The 20,848-nt window shown below is 44.9% G+C and overlaps 1 protein-coding gene across 1 annotated transcript in view; it reads right to left on the bottom strand.

Moving 5' to 3' along the window:
- WNT7A (Wnt family member 7A) overlaps positions 1-20,681 on the bottom strand; it is a 38,850-nt gene extending 18,169 nt beyond the window's left edge. Inside the window, exons 1-3 of the mRNA XM_062621014.1 lie at positions 20,509-20,681; positions 19,467-19,693; positions 7,613-7,884 (exon numbers count right to left, since the gene is read on the bottom strand). Coding sequence (XP_062476998.1) covers positions 7,613-7,884; positions 19,467-19,693; positions 20,509-20,579 — 570 coding nt within the window. The 5' untranslated portion in view covers positions 20,580-20,681. The remainder of the gene's footprint in view (positions 1-7,612; positions 7,885-19,466; positions 19,694-20,508) is intronic.
- Between the last annotated feature and the right edge of the window lie 167 nt (positions 20,682-20,848).

A 20,848-nucleotide genomic window follows, 5' to 3' on the forward strand; every position in this document is an offset into this window, starting at 1 on the left:
ATTCCCCTCTGAGTGCTGGATAGCAAGTGTGTGCCCTGTGGGAAGGAAATGCTGCTAAGTGTCCAAAGCGAAAGAACTAAATTAGAAAATGTCCAAAATGGTGTGACCAAGCAAGTGGCTTTGTGGAGCAAATCCATCATTGGAGCAAGATCTGATCATTTCAGTTATAAAAGGTGCATATATTAAATTTGGAATCTGAGATCTTTGTTATTTATTAAGAGGCCCTGGCCCTCAGTTAGCTGCACGACAAATTGTCAGATCTGGTACTCATATACACGAAATGCGTGTTTTGTTCATAATGCCAGAATCCTCTAAAACTGCGACTGCAGGTAAGTGATATCATTTATCATTCCCTAATCTTCAGCGTAAATCAGGAATTCAATTTTCTACCACATAAGATATAGGAGGGAGCTGAAAGCCAAAATACAAGTGGGACCATGTATCACAGTTTCTGATTAGCTGAAAGTGGAGGACAAGTGGAATGAAAATCCATTCGTGTGGATTACTGTTCTTGTGCAGTCCAATTCCCTCTCATCATTCAGACTAACATTAATATTCCCTTTATCTTTACTCTGGGCTGTTGAGAAGATGCAGAGCTTGGCTGTCAAGTTGGGACTTGTTTTAAGACCTATGTAAAAAAAAAGTAGGAAAGGCATAAAATAGTACTTTGATGCTTTCAAATACAAACACAATACTGTAAGAGTGCATAGGATGTATATACTTTTCACACCTAGGAAACTGCTCAGCAAACTCTTGCTGTGCCCTGCAAACACTGTAGGGATGGGATTTTTGGAAGCAGTCAGCTGCATCCTGTGGTCCCACCAACCTCAATGGCAGTTTTCCCATTCAGTGAATTGGACTTCCTCCAAATCCAGTGCTTGGCCTTTCTGGGAATCCTGCTGCCCCTCAGCAAGCGTGTGGTGCTGAGGTTGCCAGGAAAGACTGTTACATCTAATGCTCCTAATGTTTTCTAAACGCACTGAACTACAGCCATGGTGCCAGGCCTTGAGGCTAGAGGCTTGGGAAGAAGGCAAGTACTCTGGACAGCAGGGCCATGAAGCACAGGAACTGTAGGGTGGGACAGGACATGGTTTCCCTCAGGTAACATGCTATAAGTGGACCCAGTTCTATGGGTGAACGCTCCTTCTCTTTCCCTGTACCTTACAACCATGTCAGTGAGAGTTGGCAGAAGCATTTTTCACATGTTCCATTATTCCACCTGGTCACAGAGAGACACAAGCCACATGTCTAAACCTTCTTGTAAACCTTCTCCTCCTGACCAGTTTAATCTATGTAAAATACCATACACTTGAATAAAGCAACCAGCTACCAGGACATTCTACATAGGCATATATAGGCACAGGAAAACAGGAAATGGCTTTAACCTCCAAAGGGGAGACTGAGATGAGCTCTTAGGCAGAAGCTCTTCCCTGTGAGGGTGCTGAGGCGCTGGCACAGGGTGCCCCGAGAAGCTGTGGCTGCCCCATCCCTGGCAGTGTTCAAGGCCAGGTTGGACACAGGGGCTTGGAGCAAGCTGCTCCAGTGGAAGGGGTCCCTGCCCGTGGCAGGGGTTGGAGCTGGATGAGCTTTAAGGTCCCTTCAACCCAAACCAGGCTGGGATTCTATAATTCTGTGATTCTATGTCTACCGACCTCATCTGTCAGGGGCCTGAACAGCTACTGCTGAAGTCTGTCAGAACTGCTACTGCCACTATCAGCAAGGGGCACCTACCTGTCAACAAACCAAGCTCCCCATCTTCCTACAGCCTACAGGAATGGAAGCATAGGAGCACTTCTCCCAGTCCCTTATCAGCCAGGCAAGAAGTCTAAGCAAGTGCTTGGTCATTCTGTGCGGAGGGACAGCACATATGCTTGTCACTCCTACACACTCAACACATCTGTTGACAATGGAGGTCCAAGTGAGGGAGTAGTGAGGGGTCCTGGATGTAAATGAACAAGCTCTTAATCAAGCAGGCAGCACTAGTCCTAGGTATGCTTCTCTCTCCATGATCCCTCACAGGAATTGTAACTACAAGGGGAAAGTTACTTCTCAAAAATCCTTCCCAACTTCAAACCACTCTCAATCATTTCACAAGTACCAGTAAAGAGGGAAATAATTCATCAGCTTTGTGTTTAGAAAGCATCTCTAACACTAAGGACTAGAAGCTTCTGAACACAAAAATCAGGAACATTTCTGTGCTCATGCCAACAACAAAAATCAAAAAGGAGAAGAAAAATACAATGGGAAATGTGAAGTGCAATTGTAAAGGCACTGTTGACTTCTGAACTCCAAGAAACATGTGGCTCTGCTGCTGATACTCTAATACCAGCTGATGGCTGGTGCCAGGAGTATGGGTGCAGCCTCACCCAGTGCTCTGCTCAGAGCTGATCTCTAGACTCCCTGGAGTCAATGGTAATTCTCAGCAGCTCCACACAGGCAAGCTTTATCCTGGTGTGCGTGTGCCATTAGAGAGATTCTTTCTGATGGAGCTGAGAGACAGATGAATACAGAAGTACATGGGTTTGGTCACTATCAGTCAGTTGTGATGTTTGCAGACATTGCTTAGCACCAGATTACAGCTGGTACAGACATGTGGGAAGGAATCTTTTGGTTCCACCATGGGCCCCGCGTCCTCCAGCGCACTGACTGTACCCTGCTAGCCAGGCAGTGTGCATCCGTGGTCACCTTCTGGAAACAGAGCTCCTTTCAGGAGCCCCTGGGCTGCTGGGGTCCCCTGGAAGGCTGCAGTCTTCCTCAGGCAGGACCACCCCAGCAGGGCTGCAATCCCCCTCCACTGCGAGCAGCTGAACTGAGCCATGGGTGCAAGCAGGACTAGTGCCATGTTTTCACATGTTTTCAGACCTAGTTCAGGCAGAAATATTAAACATCCAGAATGACAGGCCTATATTCAGAAAAGTTACAGTTGTTCAAATGTTTGGCTGCCTCTTTTATCAGTCTTGTCTCTTTTCTAACAATGTGCTAGATGCTTACAAGCTTTCAAGTGGTTCGCCTGCATGAGCTTGTGCTCTGTGCAGCTTCTTGTCTTCATGCTAATAGTCCAGTTAAAGTAAAAGGTATGCTGAATGAAGTAGGAATAGCTGTCTCCTCTAGAGAACAGTTACATTCCTGCAGTTGTGTGATGATTTCATGCTATGCAAGAACTGGAAGAAGTTCAGGAAAGTTACATGGCAGCAATCTCCTTCTGAGGTCAGAAGTGCTAGGAGGTGAGGGGGAGAGTGTCATATAAGCGGAGGCTTCAAAGAATGGCTTGGGAGAACTGAACACCGTGCTTTCCAAATGCAGGCGATTAACATCATTACAGTTTTCCCAGAGGATACAATACTGAGCACTTCAGTCTATTATGATCATTGCATGATCCACTTCAGAAACACCTTCTGTTTTCTCATAGCTTGCTTGATATTTGCAGCAAGTCTGTTAGGCACGTACTGCACTTCTCCTGCAAGCCTGAGAGCTGAAAGGGAAAACTGAAATGCTCCTGATTCAGAAGATGTAGGTACATTGCAAAGTTAGTGCACCTGTGTATGCTTCAAAGAGAAGCACTGAGTAAGAATCCACCTTGATGTGCTCTTGAATTGCAAAAGCTTTCTAATGCAGCCTGTGCCCATGATTTATAACAATGACTCATAATATTGCATTATACTTAATATGATGTAACGCTGATGCAAGATGCCATTCGTGGAATTTCAATGTCACAGAGAAAAGAGAGGAGAGAGCAATCTGGTCTTTGACAGCACCTTGCCATGCTGTCAAAATGGAACGCTTACAGCCAAAATGTGTAGAACCTTTCAGTACCTACTTTGCTATTTTTTAGTATCATAACTTGGAGAAAAACATTTTTATTTCCCGGAGCATAAATATCTCTCAGATGTGCATTATTGTGTTACTTGCAGTAATTTAATTAACTTTGTACTTGAGAAGACAAATTTGTTAACAGATGATTCAGCCTTGCAATTATAACCCCTCACATGGAAGTTATGGAAGTTTTCAGGTCAAATCAGGATTATGCCTTTAAATTAATTCAAGCTTTATCTGTCTTTTCTGACCCAGCTGTTATGAATTCTCCTCCTGTTCTCCCTATGCTGCTTGCTTCTTCCTGCAGTGAATCAGCATTTCAGGAAATACTAATTCAAAGAGGAAAGACACTCTAAACTCTGCTTCTGGAGGTCAGAAATAGCTGCTCTCCAGTAGGTTTGACAAATTACGTGAAGCTTTTTGGGCTGCTTGGGGCCAGTTGTGTAGGGTGTATGTGACCCCTGTTCTGAACTCTGCCCCTTCCCTTCCAAGCAGCCTGGGAACTTTGAAGTTGTGCCTGTGTGCTACAGAACTGAGTCCTGGCAGTTTGTCACCGAGACAGGGAGAGGAACAGAGTGAAAGCCCTGCTGGCTCCACCCCAGCAGTGGAGGTGTCATCCTGCAGGACACCATTGGCTTCACTGGCATTGGTTTACAGTGTGGGAGCAGCTGGAAGTGGAGACATTTCACACCTGCTGATCACAGGTATGAGTGCTTCTCACTGTGCCCTGGGCATGCACTACCAAGGCTCTTTGAGATAAAAACACATGGATATTCTCCACCTGTCACCTTTAAAATCCTCCACACGTGGCACAGTCAGTTTTCATTCACCTCTAGAAGGAGCTGACAGACAACTGTGAGATTGCCCTGGCAGAGTCATGTTGGTTTAGTGGTGGCCTTGGCAGTGCTGGGGTAACAGCTGGACTGGATGATCTTAAAGGTCTTTTCCAACCTGGTTGACTCTATGATTCTATGAGACTGCTGTTGGCACCACAGCAGATAGAGAGACATCTGCCTAAGTAAAACAAGACTATGAGAAGGTGGAAAGTCTTGAATTAAGATCTCCAAAATGTCTGGATCAGACTCTTCCTGATTCTCTGTATGTTTATACCATGCAGTCCAACTCATGCCCAGTGGGCCTGCCCACTGTATTGCAAAGTCTGTCATCTCTTGCTCACCAAGATGGAACAGATGAATTTGCCAGTGATTCCTAGGAAGTCAACTAGATAATAACACATGTATGATTTACTAGAGTGCATCCTGAATCCTCTGCAGCTGGTGTAATCCTAAAGATGAACCGTTCCACAGGTCATCCATGAGTGCCCAGGGCAGTGGGCACAGCACACAGTACAGTTTCACACTGCAAGACCAAAGTAGAGGGGACTGGCTTATGAACAGCATAGCAGTGCCTACAGGTGAAGATAACAATAAGAACTGAACATCTGGTTTATTTCTGGAAGGCCAGTAGGTGCCAGTCTGTCTCCTACGTGCATAAATATCATCAAAAACCTAGCCATGGGCGAGTAAAACTAGACAAGAATTTGTAGCCCAGAGGAAAGCCACCAAGAACAGATTGTGTGGAGGCTGATAAGATCCATATTGCTCCAAAAGCGAGAGTACCACCTCAGAACAAGACAGTCTTTGTTGTAAGAGGGTTAGGTTGTGAGAGACCTAGCTTGCCAAATACTCGTAATGGCCTCCCTCTGCCAATTGTCTTTAAGTACTGTGATCTTTCACATAAGAGCAAAGCCTGAAAGGAATCTTACTAGGAAAAACATCATTTATCCCTTCTCTCCAGGATGGTGGAGGAACGTGCCTCTTCCCAGTCATGTTACTCCTTCTTTCCCCTGAAGATTTCAAACAGAGATTTGTTTGAACAAAGATCAGTAATTTTGCTCTGTAAGAGATGCAGGAAGAAGAGTAGAAATATCTTGAGATTAGAACAGTTCCTGAGCCTGCTGGAGAAATGGCAGATGGCCAGAGATAGCACACACCACTGTTCTCCCAGGTAACAATGCGCAGAGCTCAGTCTTCCAGGCACAATCCTTAAGGACAGCAAATTGTGCACATATAGATGAGAAACACAAGGGGCTCATGTCCTCAAGGCTTCTAAACACAGGCCAGCTCTAGGACCAGCTGCTCTCCTTCTCTACCCTGGGTCCATGCCTGGGCGACAATGGAGATGAAAAAATGCAACTTCTTCTTTTCTCTGTATATCTGAGCTTTGCATTGGAAAGAAGAGAATTCTAGGCAGTAGCCAGTTCCATCTCCGTATGCAGCCATCTGCAGGATGCTCTGTCCTTTCCTGGGGATCTTTTAACTGCCAGCACCTATCGAACACAAGCAGACCTTTCAAGGAAGTAGCTTTCCCACAAAGGTGAAACTCCTCTGCAGTCTTCTGTTTCAGTGGATTTGTGCTTGCATAACAGAGCAGACTGGATCTCAGTGTTTTACCAGGCTTCTCAGTAAGCAAGAAAGATCTCAGATCATTTGTTCAGCAAATATTAGTGGGTAGCCCTTGATTTATTCTCAGAACTCAGTGTTAATCTTGCTAGTGGTTTGACGTACTGTGTTTGCACTAGAGAGCCAGACACAAGCAGGCACTGGGGATACTAGACAGAGTAAAAAACATAATCTCATCTATAAAACTACTACAGTAGCATTAAATAAAAGAAGGGTTAGGCTTTTGTTTGGGGTGGAAATGGCTTTTTTCTTTTTTTCAATCTACTTGGCTCTAGCATAAGTGGAGTTGTCTCAGAGCCCACAGGTAATTACTACAACAAAAATAGTATCCACAAATTCACTGCTGTTCCTAACTTCCTTCTCCCATTTGCTTCTAAGGCACACTAACATAATGCTCAAATCAGTAGTAATGCTCAGTGGAGGAGGTACAGCAGTGAGCTCAGAAAGCAGCAGGATTGATACTCATTCTGTAAGATGCGATTAGCAAAACAGCACCTTCCGTACAGAGAGCAGCGCTGGGCTGCCTGCACATGGGGAGCACGAGGCAGCCCCTGGCCACTCCTCGCTGGTGTAAATCAGAGCCCCTGCACCACTGAGACTGTTCAGGGTATGCTGGAGAAGGCCTGACCAGCAGGGATCTGAGGAGCACAGATCAGGTCAGGTCTTCCTTCTGCAACAGCTGCTGTTGATAATCAGAAAACTGGCCAAGTGGAGCAAATAGAAAAGGCAGCAAACCCGGGGCACTCAGTGCCCAGGATCCACAGGAAACGTCTTGGAAGCTGCTGAGTTCCTGTCTTCCTGAGCACTGGTTCTGGAGCAGCTGCTTTCAGCTACCCAGTTCAAAAGAATGGGGAGGGGGCAGGCATCTTGCTGTGCAGAATGATAAAGCAAATCCATATAATGGTGTGAGTCAGCCTGTGGCCTTTTTGCTAAAGTATTTTAATACTTCTAGAGGTAGTCCTCACACAAAGAGCAAGGTTTAAAGAGTTGGTTTGAAAACGATCCCTTTTCAAATGAGGAGTTCATGTCTGAACCTGACGAAAATCCCATTCACCCACACAGTAGCAGCAAGCTTTCTACCATAAAGTATCATTTGACTTTACAGTTAAAATGTTTGTTTGCTTTTTTCTTTTTCCAGCTGTAGAGAGTAACATTTAGACAAATATGTGATGCACAGATGGTCCAACCAGCTCGTATAACTCACCAAGGTGCCTACTTGTCTACTGTAAAATGAGGTTGGCATTAAAGCACACTGTAGTTGCGAGGCACTGCCCATGACCTAACCCATCTCCAGTCCCAGGCTGGAGATGGCCTGGGAGGAAAGCAGAGGGACTTACCTTCCGCCCAGCCTCATTGTTGTGCAGATTCATGAGTGTCCTTGCATTTTGCTTAATCTCCCGGGCATCCACAAACACTTTGGCGAATCCTATTCCGTATCTGATGTCTGCAGAGCAGCCTCCCCATTTCCATCCTTCCTCTTTATGGTACTGTCCTTGTTTTTCTTTGTCACAGCCACAGTCACTCAGGTTGCCCTGTGTACAGGCAGCTGTGATTGCATGTGCTACCCCAGCAGCAATGATGGCGTACGTGAATGCTGCTTCTCTGCTACCTGAAATGAAAACAGTGCTGTAAATACATGATACAACATGGTGACATGAGTTAGAAAAACACAGTCAAGGTCCTGCCGTGCAAACATCAGGAGGCTATTATTAGGAGTGCTGTAAATCTGCAGGCATAAGCAAGTCTCTACTCTTCTAAGTATTGATTTTTGTGGACGTTCACTTTCTGAAATGATAGCTCTCTATGAGATAGTAAGATATAAAGTATTGTTTAGGCAACTTCACATATATATTTCCAGATGGTATTAGAAATAGTCAAACTAAACTTTCTATAGCAACAGGGTGGGGTGGCAAATGCTCTAGCTCAAAAAGAAAGAAAGAAAAGGAAAATAGGTGGAATTGGGAGTGAAATTGCTAAAACAACCATATTAAACTTCTTAAAAAAACAGAAATGGGATTTTATTTAGGAATTGAATTCTGCACTAAAAAGTATTTGTACAGGAAACCAGCCTCTGTTTACAGGAAGAAAACCTCTGTTAGAAATCTTGTTCTGAAAATATCTTTACTGATCTGGAACATGGGATTTTTACATTGTAGGTATCACAAAGTTTTCAGCAGTGATATTTGTGCAGACTCAATGAAATCAGTTTTGGGTTTAATTTCAAAATGCCTCAAAATTTAAATTTCAACACTTAATTTTTCAAAATTAGGATGGAAAAAATAACCTACACTGTTGCAGGTACATGACAAAAGCAAGGCAAAGTAAGAGCCTCCCCAGAGGACTGCGAGGTGGAGGTTAAGCCAATATTGATTTGTGCAACACAGAATCATAGGATACTTAGGGTTGGAAAGGACCAACAACATGGCTATAATAACAGCAGGCTTCTGTTTGGTTCTCACTTTAGATCTATAATTTAATTTATCTTGAAGATTTTTTGCATTCTGCTCTGTGGATTTCCCATATGTGGATCCTACAAGATCTGAGAGACTTCCAGAACCAGTTCTGATGCATGAGAGCCCCTTCAAAACCTAAGGAGATATGCAGAGATCACCTATGTCTGTCAAACATCCCATTAAAAAAATCTTGGATCTCCCAAACTAAGCAATTACCCCTACTCTTATTTCTCCAAGGTCAAAATCTACCCTTGCATCAACTGGATCAGAATCAGGCTCTTAATGAGGAGAGGTGCAGATGGGAAGATCAGCTTCCCTTCTCCAAACACCCAGCAGTGGAGTTCTGGCAGAGCTTAGCTACTGGCAATAGTTTCTTATACAAGAAACAAGCACATTTCTGTTGTTTATTGGATTTCACAAAAAAATCATTACTTGGGAAAGAAATCTTACAAGCACTTCATTCTCAGCTACGTCCCTTTCACACCCATGATCTGGATTTCTCTTACTTGCCACTAAATGGTTCTTCTAATGCAAAACGTTCACTTCCTTAAGGCAAGAAGTACAATGGAAAACAAGATGACATAAAATCTGTTAATAGGCAACTTCACATCCTTTTATTGCACAGGCAATATTCCCACTAATACTGCCATGCACTGTATTTAAGAAACTTGTAGTAAAGTATCATTATTCCTCAAAGGATTTCTTGTTTTCCTATATTAAAAAAAAGTCACAAAATGTTGATTTGTTGGGACTGTGGGCTTTGCAGATGAGGCTTTCCAGAACATTTGGCTTTTTATGAAAATCTGAATGTGGGATAGAAATCAGAGGCTTTAGGTGGATTTGGAGTTGCACTCTCAGTGCCTCTGTGTATGGACACCAGAGGAGGCAGGTGGAAATTTGGTCCTACTCCAGAGTGAATCCACCAGGACCAGCAAGGGCACCTTGTAGTTCTTCCTCCAGTTTATCTTCAACAATATCCTCACTATTTTAAATACAACACTATGAAAAATGCACTGACAAACAGGGCAAGGTAGAATAAGAAGTCCCAGTTTCTCTGCTCAGAGGGGAGCAATGCATTACACTGGGTTTCTGGTGAAATTTGCATCTGGTTCTGGTTTTCCTTTGGTTGGATGATTTCTGCTCTATCACAAGTTGTTTTCAAGATCTAGAATAAAAAACACTGGGAGATCACTTTAACCTGACATACTCAACATAATAAAGACTAAGCAGCTCTTTTGCTTCTTAGAAGGGAGCAAAATGCAACGCAGGGAGTATAAAACTGGCACAAGCAGAATCAGACCCCAGTGTCAATCTTGGCCATAAAATATGTTACACAAATTATTTTATAAGTGGGTCTTGTTTGGGGGAAAAGTTGAGCAGCTTTTTAAAACTAAAGTTAGAGAATTACAAGGTAAACTTAAGTGTCTGGAGGAATTGATCCAGGGGGGAAGCACCTTGGCATTTGTGCAGTATTGATAAACTGGAACAGGCTTGTCCCGTCTGCATCAAACTATCTCTGTTTTTCCACAAATTAATCACTTTTTGAAGCTTCATTACCCTTGTCTGGCCCATAGGAATGCGAGCATACAGGCTAGGGGGAGACTTAATTCATTTTGAGCCTCCTCTGTGACAATGCTTTAAACACCAAAGGAGCATAACGGGGCTTTGTACAGCAGACAGGATAACATGAGAACATGTGCTTTCCTACCACTTTTAAACAGCAAATGCTACTCCTCTGCTTCTGGTTTCAGCAGACAGTTGAGGTGCCTGGAGGATCTCGGAAGGAAACGCTGCTTTAACAAGGTAGGCTCAGGCTGCTGCTTGCAGGCAATGGGTGGTTTCCTCTGAGACTCTGCTGATGCTCCAGAACAGCTGACCTGCTCTGTATTCAGTCTAATCTCGAAACATGGGTAGGTTGAAAGGTGCAATAACATCACTTCTGGATGGTGGATTCTGGATCAATTTGGGAACTGAGCTGATACCATCCTCTTTTATCTTCTTTCTTGTTTAGTTTTCAGCTGAGACCTATGCTTTACTTTCCCTCTGAAAATTTAGGAGTAAAAACCTTGGGATCCTAGTGCTAGAAAAAGGTCAGGCTTTGATATCAACACTGTACTGAGACTCTCATACCCAAGCTGAAGGTGATGGTAACTGTAGCATCACGAAATATTTCACAGGTGGGAACAGCACCTCTGGTGTAGGAAGATAAAGAAATTCAGCAAAGCAGGAGGTACGGCACAAAACATAGGGCAAAGAAAGGACAGAGCTAGCAGCAATGCATCACACCATGTGAGACACAGAGCCTGCTTTGGCCAGTGACCAGAATAAGCAAAACACTTCTTTCCTAGCAAAAATAGATAGATAGTCAGCAGGTTGATGGTAAAATCAAGGGGTTTGCTCTTCTGTATGACCGACAGAGTGTGAAAAACTCTAATCTGCAGTAATTACCTTCTCTAGATGGCTCAGAAGATCAGGCAGTAGCTGGCAGAGTAAATTGGTATGTTTTCAGCAGTGAAATCAGAAAAGACCTTTTGGAGAGAGCTTAAATAAAATGTACTCAATGGCGTGAGCTATTCAAGCTGTCTCTTGAGCAATTTTATGACCCATTCACTAGACACCTTGTGCGGAGACCCAGGAATTAAACCTTCTCACAGCCAGTTCTCACTGAACCCATCCTTAAACTGCAACTGGACTTTATGATTAAAAAAAAAAAAAAAAAAAAGAATTTTTAAAAAGTAAGTTTAATTTAGAAATACATATAAAAAACAAACCCAGTGATCTTTGTGGGAGGATTGGTGAAAATCATGATCCCAGATGTTAGGTCAACTTAAGAGGTTTTGTTGAGGCTTTTCCAGCCCATGACTTGCAAGGGTGCACATAAAACCACTTGTGATGAGTAAACTAGCAGAAGAAAAATGAATGACAGCTGCCTGAGCCCTACCCGAGTTGTGGAGAGAGGTGGAGAGTTGGCTGTGTGTGTACAGGAATTGTAAGCCACCCTTTCAGCTCCCAAATCACATGTTCTTCTCATTGTCTGGAATAAGCAAAGGCTAAACACACGCCAGAGATCAACTCCAAGCATTAGAAGCTGGAGGAAAGCATGCAGCAGTCTGTCAGAGGTTGCTTTGGTCATTAATGAAGCTGGTGATGTGACAGGTTTCTACCCACGGCAGCATTGCCAGGCATAACTGCTATAACACCGTAAGTGATGCTCAAGCACAGTGGCTGGCAGGGAGTGGGGGGCACACCCTGTGCTTGACCCCAGCAGTGTCACCCATCAGCACTCAGCCTGGCCGTGAGATATGGGCACTGACACCAGCCTGGCTCCACTTCCCCATCTACACAGGGGCTGTCCTCAGCCTAAACAAGTGCTTCAGTGCTGTGGGAACACAGAGGCTTTTCTTCATGAATCGGACACAAAGATCTCCCCACTCTTTCTGGGTTTCCATAAGGTATTCAGCGTGTTGCAGCTCCAATTGCTTTGACAGCAGAGAGTTTGGCATCCATGGCCTCCAATATTCCTGCAGCCCCACTCTGTTGATGCAAATCATGCTCTGAAGCACTGGAGTCCTGGCTTTAGACCCTTCACTGGGCAGCAGGCGACAATCCCAAACTGGCTTTGTCTCTGAGCTCTGCACAGTCAACCACCACCACATTGTGTCAAATGTCACAAAGGGAAGCACTAAGATTACCATAGATAAGTGCAAATGTAAGTATTACCAAGACAGGTGGCTCTCCTAACACTGAGCATACTTCCATACCCGGTAGCATTAATCCTGCAAATATTCACATGTGTGTCTTTGCTTTTGGGTATAAATGTTTGTGTGACTGGGCTTTGGCTGATCAGCAAGTGGATCAGCTGCAGAGTGGTCTGCATTCTGGTTTTAATTTAGCTTTCAATTTAGTTTCATCTAAAAATTTGAACAGTTTGTAAAAAGTTTCATTCACACTGATTAGAAATAAGAATTTAGTTTTAAAAAGCTGCATAATCCCTTGATGTTGCATGGGAAACAGGACCTAAGCTTGCAAGATAGACTGGGTTTACTTGCAGGAAGTCAACAGGTGCTCAGCAGTTCAGTACCTCTCAGGATCTAAGCATGCTTCTAAATAACTTGGCCCATCCCATCAGTCCCCCCCATGAACTGACTAAGCTGTGAAATAAAAAAGATAAATTTCTATTTATCTCCCTGGAAAACATGGGTTGTATTTTTTGCTATTTAAAGCCAAAAGGTCAGAGAGGGAGTTACCTGCAGTGACATGAGCTGAAATATGATTGTGAAAATAGAAAGATGGAAACACAATGTGCATTGCCAATTATGTGCCATAGCTAACATTACTTCATATCTCTCTATAGAGGTCATAACTCATATCTAGGAAAGACAAAGAACAGATCCATCCTCTGCCTACTTTGGGGTGTGCCTCCTCCTTCCTTGGTAGGCTATGTAGGGTCTTGCTTTCTATTTCCTTAACCTAGCACGTGTGATTAATAAAAATGGTAGCTTAAAATAATCACTGAAGTACCCCTCCCCTATTTGTCTTCCCCCTTCTGTAATGGGTCAAAGTTTTGAGGGGTTTGGTGCCTTAAAATATTGTACTGACTTGAAATGAAAATGGCAGTTCTCTATATATCAGCAGCATGCTCTCTGCAAAGATTAGTACCAGGAAATAAAATAAATAAAGTTGCTCTAAGAGACATTCGAGAGTTTGGGGGGTTTAGTCACTGCCCACGTTCACAAACTGAAGTTTAGTTTTGTCAACACATCACATTCTTGGAGAGGAAACACTGAAAATACCCTCTTTAAACTTATGAAGTTGCTGCTGAAGGCACGTGCATTTCAAACATCACAGCCAGTATTTCAGAGTTGAGACAATGGTTTCCCCTTTTGTGATGGTCCTGATCCCTCCAGAAGCCGTGCTTCAGGAAGAGCCATGTGCTGACCCTGCAACAGGAGAGACTCTTCCACCTTTCCAGTGAAATGCAATCTTCCTGTTTCTCTGAAACATGTACTCACAAGACACATTTGAAGGCAGGTATGAAAACCTTCTGATGGGAATTCCAACTGCAGTGACCTTGGGGCAATGTTTTATCTTACTGTGACAGTCCCTGCTGAGACAGATTGACTTTCTGGCTTACAGCAGCATGCTAGGTTTGGGATGTTCAGGCCATATTTCAGCCTGGCCTCTGTTTTGCCTGCAAGTAACTGTTCTCATGCAAGAATCTGACATTAAGAACTGGCTGTAAGTGCTGGAAACTGAGCAGAAATACCAGTTCAGACCTTGCCTGAGTAGATAGCAAGAGGCTCGTGAATTTCAATATTTCTTTTCCATGTATCTCAAGGGTTTTGCAACACCAATGGGTCAGAAAACTGAACACTGAATAGTGCAGGAGCACTTAGAGCCTGGTTTCCCATAGACTTGTGCAGGTAATCTTATGTGCAATATGAGAACAGCAAGATTTTCAGAATGAGCTACCAGTGGTTGTTTAGTTGGTCTCTTATTTTGTAATTCAAAGAATCAGACTATAAAACCTAACACAAGCGATTACATCAGTATTTCGAATCAAAAAGCTCTGGAAAATGATTTAAGACTAAATCCTCTATTGAACACACCTGTACCAAATGTTTGCAAAACTGTGTCCTTTACACCGTGACAAAACAAAGTTTTCCTCTGTTTTCTTTTAACCCTACAAGACCAGATGGGATAATGAGCTAGATCTTGTTCTCTTTTTCATACTAGCAAAAGAGATAGTTCCTGATAGCTTCTGAACAAGCTACTTAAGGGTTTGGCTTGTAGGGCAGTTGTTATTTATTGCAATAGACAAGAATATCCCCTCTTCCTTTATGCTGTTGAAGCCACAGAAGAAAAGTGTATTTTAATATATGGGAAATAAATCACTGCTAAATTCAGTCCAGTGGGCAGTGTAGAGCTAATATAGTGTATAAAGGACAGCTAACAGCCTCTCCTGTTTTAATGTGTACATCTGAGTATATCTGTAGTGATCCCTCAAAGGCACTGGGCACAATGTACACTGGTGCTGTGCGCAGAAGTTTGGTCCATATGGATTCTTGTTTTGATTTCAGTTTTCCTTATTCCCATGAGTAATATGAGATGGATGAAGGTATCAATGTGATTATACTGAAACATTTTTTTAGTGTGAAAGAAACCAAAGAACTGATGAGTTTTGGTAAGACCAGGATGAAAACTTGGTTGAAACCCCTTTTGCTGTAATGCTCATTGAAGACCACCACGTCTTCACAGCCCTCGGCTGATTCTCTCCAGTCTTTCCCATGCAGGGTCTGTGACAGCTTCTGCATGGTCATAGTGGCTTTCTTTTCATAGACCTATACTGAGATGAGTTTCCTTTGTGTGTCACTTTGCCGAGATTAAGTCAAACAGTTTGCATTAGTTTCACTTGGGAGGCTTCATTTAATAGTGGCAGTGCTACTCAGGACATAGTTTTTCCGTTTTTCCCTATGACGCCAATATGGTGCTGCCCTCTAGATACCATGAAATGTTTACATATCCTAAGGGAATTATTTGAGTTAGTTATTCCTTGGCCTGTGATTATCACAAACAGCAAAGTTACTGTTGACTACCTGTTGACAAGGTTGCACACCAGAACGGGTTAGTAAGGCATCTGATGAAGAGCCTTCCCTATAGCACTTGCTCTTTCTGCAGTCCGTCAGAGCCCAAACCTGATTTTCACATTCTATCAAAGGCATCCCTGGTTGCTCAGATGTTGAGGCTTGAACCGTATTTCACCTGAAGAGAGGTGGGCAGGAATTTTTTGGCCAGTCCTGCTTTAAACCCTTGGTTTAATTGTGGCTGTCTTCAGGAACAGAACTGCTGAGCACTGTAACAAATAGGTTTGGTTTTAAAAGTGTCCAGAACTGCAGCATTGCGTCATCTCCATGGTTATTTTAAAATTTCTCTTTGTGACTTTACATTATTAATAAGGTGTCTACAGAAATGTCTAGAACAAAAATCCTTGTGGTGATCTTGATGGCGACTTTGTCACTCCCATAACTGGACCGAGCCCTCTGCTGGAGTAAACTGATGTCGCTTTTACTCTGTTATTTCTCTTCATGTTATTGGCACTTTAGTCACCAGCTGTCACGATAAGATATCCGCAGTATGTCAGTAGGGAAGAATCTCTTATTTGAAGAGCAAACTAGACAAAATGACACAACAAATGGAGAGTATATGCTGTGCACTGGTTTGAAGTATGCTACACGAGGTGGTAACTGTGGCCACAAATAGGCCATATGAAGCATGAATGAGTTTAAATAGCTGTTAACTGTAACTCTACAACTAAATTATCCCTTGAAGATGGATTAGATGTGAATTTGTTAAAATACAGATACACACAAGCTACAGATTAGAGCAGGAAAATTGTATTTGATGCTTTCCTCTTACTGACTTCAGTGTTTGACCAGGGCTGCCTCTTGGCATTTTAAAAGTAGGAAAAGAGGAGCACAGAGCAGGGTCTCTGTCCCTCAGCCACACAATGGCAGAGCCACAGGGAGAACTGAGGCCTCTTGAATCACCCTGTAGTGACAAGAAGAGAATTTCAATAATTTGGGCACATTTGTGTAACATTCCTAAAGCGGATCACCCTGTAAAGGTAAAAGTAAAGAAACCAGGTTCTGAAGAGGTTTAGCTTGGTGTGCCATCAAAATCAGATCTTGGGAAATAGTTCCCAAGAATCTGTGGTATCCAAGGGAACTTATTTGTATGGACAAACACACACAAATCCATTAGCATAAGAGTTATTTAAGCACATCATCCCAGATTGATATTAGACTGCTCACTGCACATGTTCAGCAGCGCAGTGGCCAGGCCAGCCACATCACTGTCATTCTGAAGTCATACCCTAATCATAGAGCCAGTACATCAGTGCCACTCCAGAGGCAGAGCAGAGCCTCTGAGAGAGAAAGCTCAATGAGGTCATGTGTGGCCATGGACTTTACTGCAGGTGGCAAGACAAAGCTGCCCCATGTACTTCCTAGATAGTAACTTTAAGGATGCAAGTGGCCAAGAAATAGAATCAGTCTTTGAATGCTATGAAAGGTGACAATGTGTTAGTTGCTGTGTGAATAGTATTTTGTAATACACACAATGACAAGGGACTGAGGATCTAGAGCTGTCGCTGCTAATTAAAAAAGCGACAAGGATACAGTAACTAATGTTAACCGGGATTGTTCTTGTGCACTGTAACCTTAAAATACACCCTCTAGGGTATATGGTCCTTCATGTCCCACATACCTCCTCCTGTTTAGATTGAGGCACAGAGGGCTGATCTCCTCTAGTTTGTGGGCACCTAACTTGGCTTATGGCTTTATAGCACATAAGCTTTACCCTTTTTTCATGAGGGTAATATTAACCTTTATCTCTCTGACTGATAACCTAGAGCACACCCCGACACAGAGATCTTAGGAAAAGAGGGAGAAACCTGGGAAACAGATTATTTTTCTTATAGCTGCACAAAAATTATTTGTGTCAGATACTCTAGGTTTCTGTACATGCTGATAGGGAAGAAGCAGAAGAACAACGAGACAACCTGAGCAAGAGTTACGTTATAACACTTCCCAGTGTTTGAAGGCCTGAGTATCTCTATCCTCGAGACATCATGCACGTCTTGGGTGCAAGTAAAATTCACCACTGAGGATTTCAAACCTGTGTGATTTTTATCAAAGTTTGTTTTCAAATTTAAGTGTATAACCCGTTTAAATATGAAGGGGTTTGTTATTCTTTAAATGAGTTTTATCATTTGGATGCCATTCAACACTTGACTGTGTTCCAAAGCCAGCGATGAATTTGCCCTATCCATCTTAGCCTCATAATGGATAGATAGAACATATTAAGAGTTATCACCTCAAAGACAGATCAAAGTCTACTTTCTTTAATATTGACTTTCTTTAAAAGGACCTAAATATAACCTGCTAGCTAAATAATTCAATTTTGGGAGGGGGGGAGGAACTGAGTGCATGTTTGTACAAGAGACCACAGCAACTCTGCAGTTCTAAGATTCATTGAAGAATTAAAAATCCTTCTCACATTTTCTGTTTAAGGAAACGTTACTCTTGGAGTAAATGAGCCCAAACCTGTCAGCCATCCAAATGGGCTCTTCACTGACATAAGTGGCAAACACTTGCATGCATCACTGACAGGAACAGCTCAGCTCAAGGAATAGAAACAATGAGCTAATCTGAATAAATGGTCCATTTTCAGATGTTTCACAGTGTCATGCAGGGTCGCTTTTACAACCCCTACTTGGCTCACCCTGTTTGATTATCAATGGTGTTGAAATATCGGTAACTCACATGGGGCTTTCAAATTTAGTCATCTTGTTCTTTCTGATCTTCCCTTAAATGTCACTGGGGTTTGGAAAATACATGTATCAGCATGCACACATGTGATAAAACACACTTAGTTGCTTCCAGGAGTTCTCAGGAGTTCCAGAGCAGAGCAGCAAAGATGTATTCCTGCATTTCACGGGAATGCAGGAATAAGGAACTAGGGACATACCCTGCCATTTGTCCCTAGATGACTAAGTGCCTGGAGCAAGTCTAGTCCAGAGGGTTTCCCAGCAAGCTAGAAGCCAGGGCACAGCTGCTGTGGGACTGCTCAGGGCTCTTCTACCTCCTGTCCTCAATCACTTCTTCCATTTTACTGAAAGATCCATGTTTTCTATCATGCTAAGCATTGTTTGATGGGGTTTCTGCATTTGGCATCTACATGTTACATGGGGAGGAGGCAGAAAGACCTTAAGGCTGAAAACCACAAATCCCAATTTCAACTTCTGGATGAGGAATGCTGTCCTGGAAGTGATTAGCTTTCAATGATGGCTTTAAAAATGGCTATACCTGTATTTGGAAAACACCTTTCCTGAGTCTTTGTATCTTAAGCGCTGTGGAATCAATAATTACTGAGTAAACTCCACTAACTACTACATGATTTCAGTACAGGGTTATGAGAGCTCTGTTTCTTCAGGTATTTGTGTTTGTCACTATTAATGCTGGTTCAGTTAAGAATTTAGATGTATTTTGTATTGTTGCAATAACTGGGTGCCGGGGGGGGGGGGGGGGGGGGGGGGGAAGGAAGGAAATTGGGATCTTCTGCCTGTTGCTTGGAACAGTTTTTATAAATGTCCTGACATCTCCAAGCAGAACCCACCCCTTTTGTGGTGGGAGGGGGGACACTACATATAGTTGCTATAGAATAACTACCATGTCCAGTGGAAGTCTCTTAGAAGAAGACTAAGTGCTGGACTTAGTCTCAACAGGTACAAACAGTGTCACTGCTGAGCTGCTCCCCACTCAGCATTCGGTCTCTGACCACTACCTTTAACCAGAACCAAACACCTTCTTCACATCCCTAAGTACACGAGCACGGCTGCTGTCCTGTCCTGCGCACAGATGGGGAAGCTTTCGTAAAGGATTTGCAAGACCAGGACAGTGCAATGCTGTGGTGGAAGCTAACGCATGTGGAAGGGCTTTCCTTAACCACAGCAGGTGCCCTGCCAGAAGGAAGCACAGATGTCAGTCACACTGGTAGCAACAGCCATAGCATCCAAGTGAAGATGCCCAGGTGACAGTCCTGCCCTGGCTGGTGCAAGCTGGACGAGCCAGCTGGTCCTTCCTAATGCCATAGATGTGCCTGCAATGCTCCCCGTGTGCCCCCCTTTGAGTGTCATGCAGGTGGGAGCCAGCCAGCAGCGATCAGAGAGGCAACATACCCACTTTGAGCTCCTTCCCGAAGACGGTCCTCTCTCCCAGGGCAGAGCAGTTCCAGCGCCCGTTGCGGAACTGGAACTGGCACTCGTTGATGCCCATCTGGGACCCTTCCCCGATGACGATAATAGCGTCGGGCCTGCTCTGGCAGATCGCCCGCTGCCGGGGGGCCAGACCCGGGATCTTGTTACAGATGATGCTGGCTCCCAGGGCCACCACAGAGGAAAAACCCCTGCAACGACAACATACCAGGGGCTGAGGGGCGGCTGGTGCCCGAGGCACGCGCAGCACCCGCCGAGCCCAGCTTTGGCAGGTGCCGCCGGAAAACTGCCGCCTCTTCCCGCTGAGCTTCCCTCTCCCTCTCTCCACAGCCGGAGCGGAGATAAGGCGCACGCGGGCTCCTGCCAAAACGGGACCCAACTTCCTCATTCGTGAAATTAAAACGCGTGCAGCGGCGTTGCGTGCCCGGGCCCCGCACAGGCAACGGGCAGGGAGGGATTTCCCTCTCCTGTGGGATAGCGGGAGGGCAAAGGGAGGGCAGAGGGTGACCCGCGCCCGCCGCTGCATCCCCCCGCAGCCGGGCGCATCAGGGCCGGCAGCTCCGCGCGACCCGGGCCGGGGATGCTGCTGCGGGACGGGTCGGGGAAGCTGCCACCGGCCCGTTCCCCGCTGGGTGCGGGTGTTCAGTGAGCAGCAGCAAACCCGCGGCCGGCGGCAGGTGGCTGCGGGGGGCGGGCGGGGGCACCCCGCGGCAGGGGCCCCAGGCTGGGGCGGAGAAGGTCCCGGCTGCTCCGTGGGGTTCCCCGGTTCCCGCATCGGCGGGGACCTCCCGGTCCCAGAGGCTCCGCTCCCCGTGGGTTGCTAAGAGCCTGGGGGGGGGGGGGTGCTTTACCTGTCCTTTACGAAATAACCGTGATCACTACCATCATCTTTTTCTTTCTGAGACTTCCCGAGTTACATAGTAACAGGTCTGGGCAGGTTCGGCTGGGAGCGCGAGAACGCGATTGTTATAAAAGAAAGAGGGAAGGAAAAAAAAAAGTTACTTACCCGATCTTGATATACACAATCCCCAGGCTCAGGAAGATGTGGAAGATCCAGCGCCTTGTTTTCCTGTTCATATTCCTTGCTTGCTGTGTCTCAGCCCAACGTGCGAAACGGTGCGTGCCGCGCAGCCGGCCCGGGGCCGGTCCCGGTCCCGGCGGTGCGGTGGGTCAGGGCCGCCCGGCTGAGCGGGGCCCCCCGCGCCGCAGCGCCCCGCCGCTGCGCCCCGGCGAGCCCCCGCAGGCTCTTCACATGGCCCGCCGGGCCCCGCCGCTCCCGCGCTCCCGGATTTGTATGCCTGTCACACGTCGCGCTTTATTGCCGGCAGCGCACGGGCTGCGGGATC

Source organism: Pezoporus occidentalis, unplaced genomic scaffold (genome assembly GCF_034315485.1).
Source record: "Pezoporus occidentalis ecotype Australia unplaced genomic scaffold, CSIRO_AGI_Poc_V1 ctg106, whole genome shotgun sequence".
Taxonomy (NCBI): Eukaryota; Metazoa; Chordata; class Aves; order Psittaciformes; family Psittacidae; genus Pezoporus; species Pezoporus occidentalis.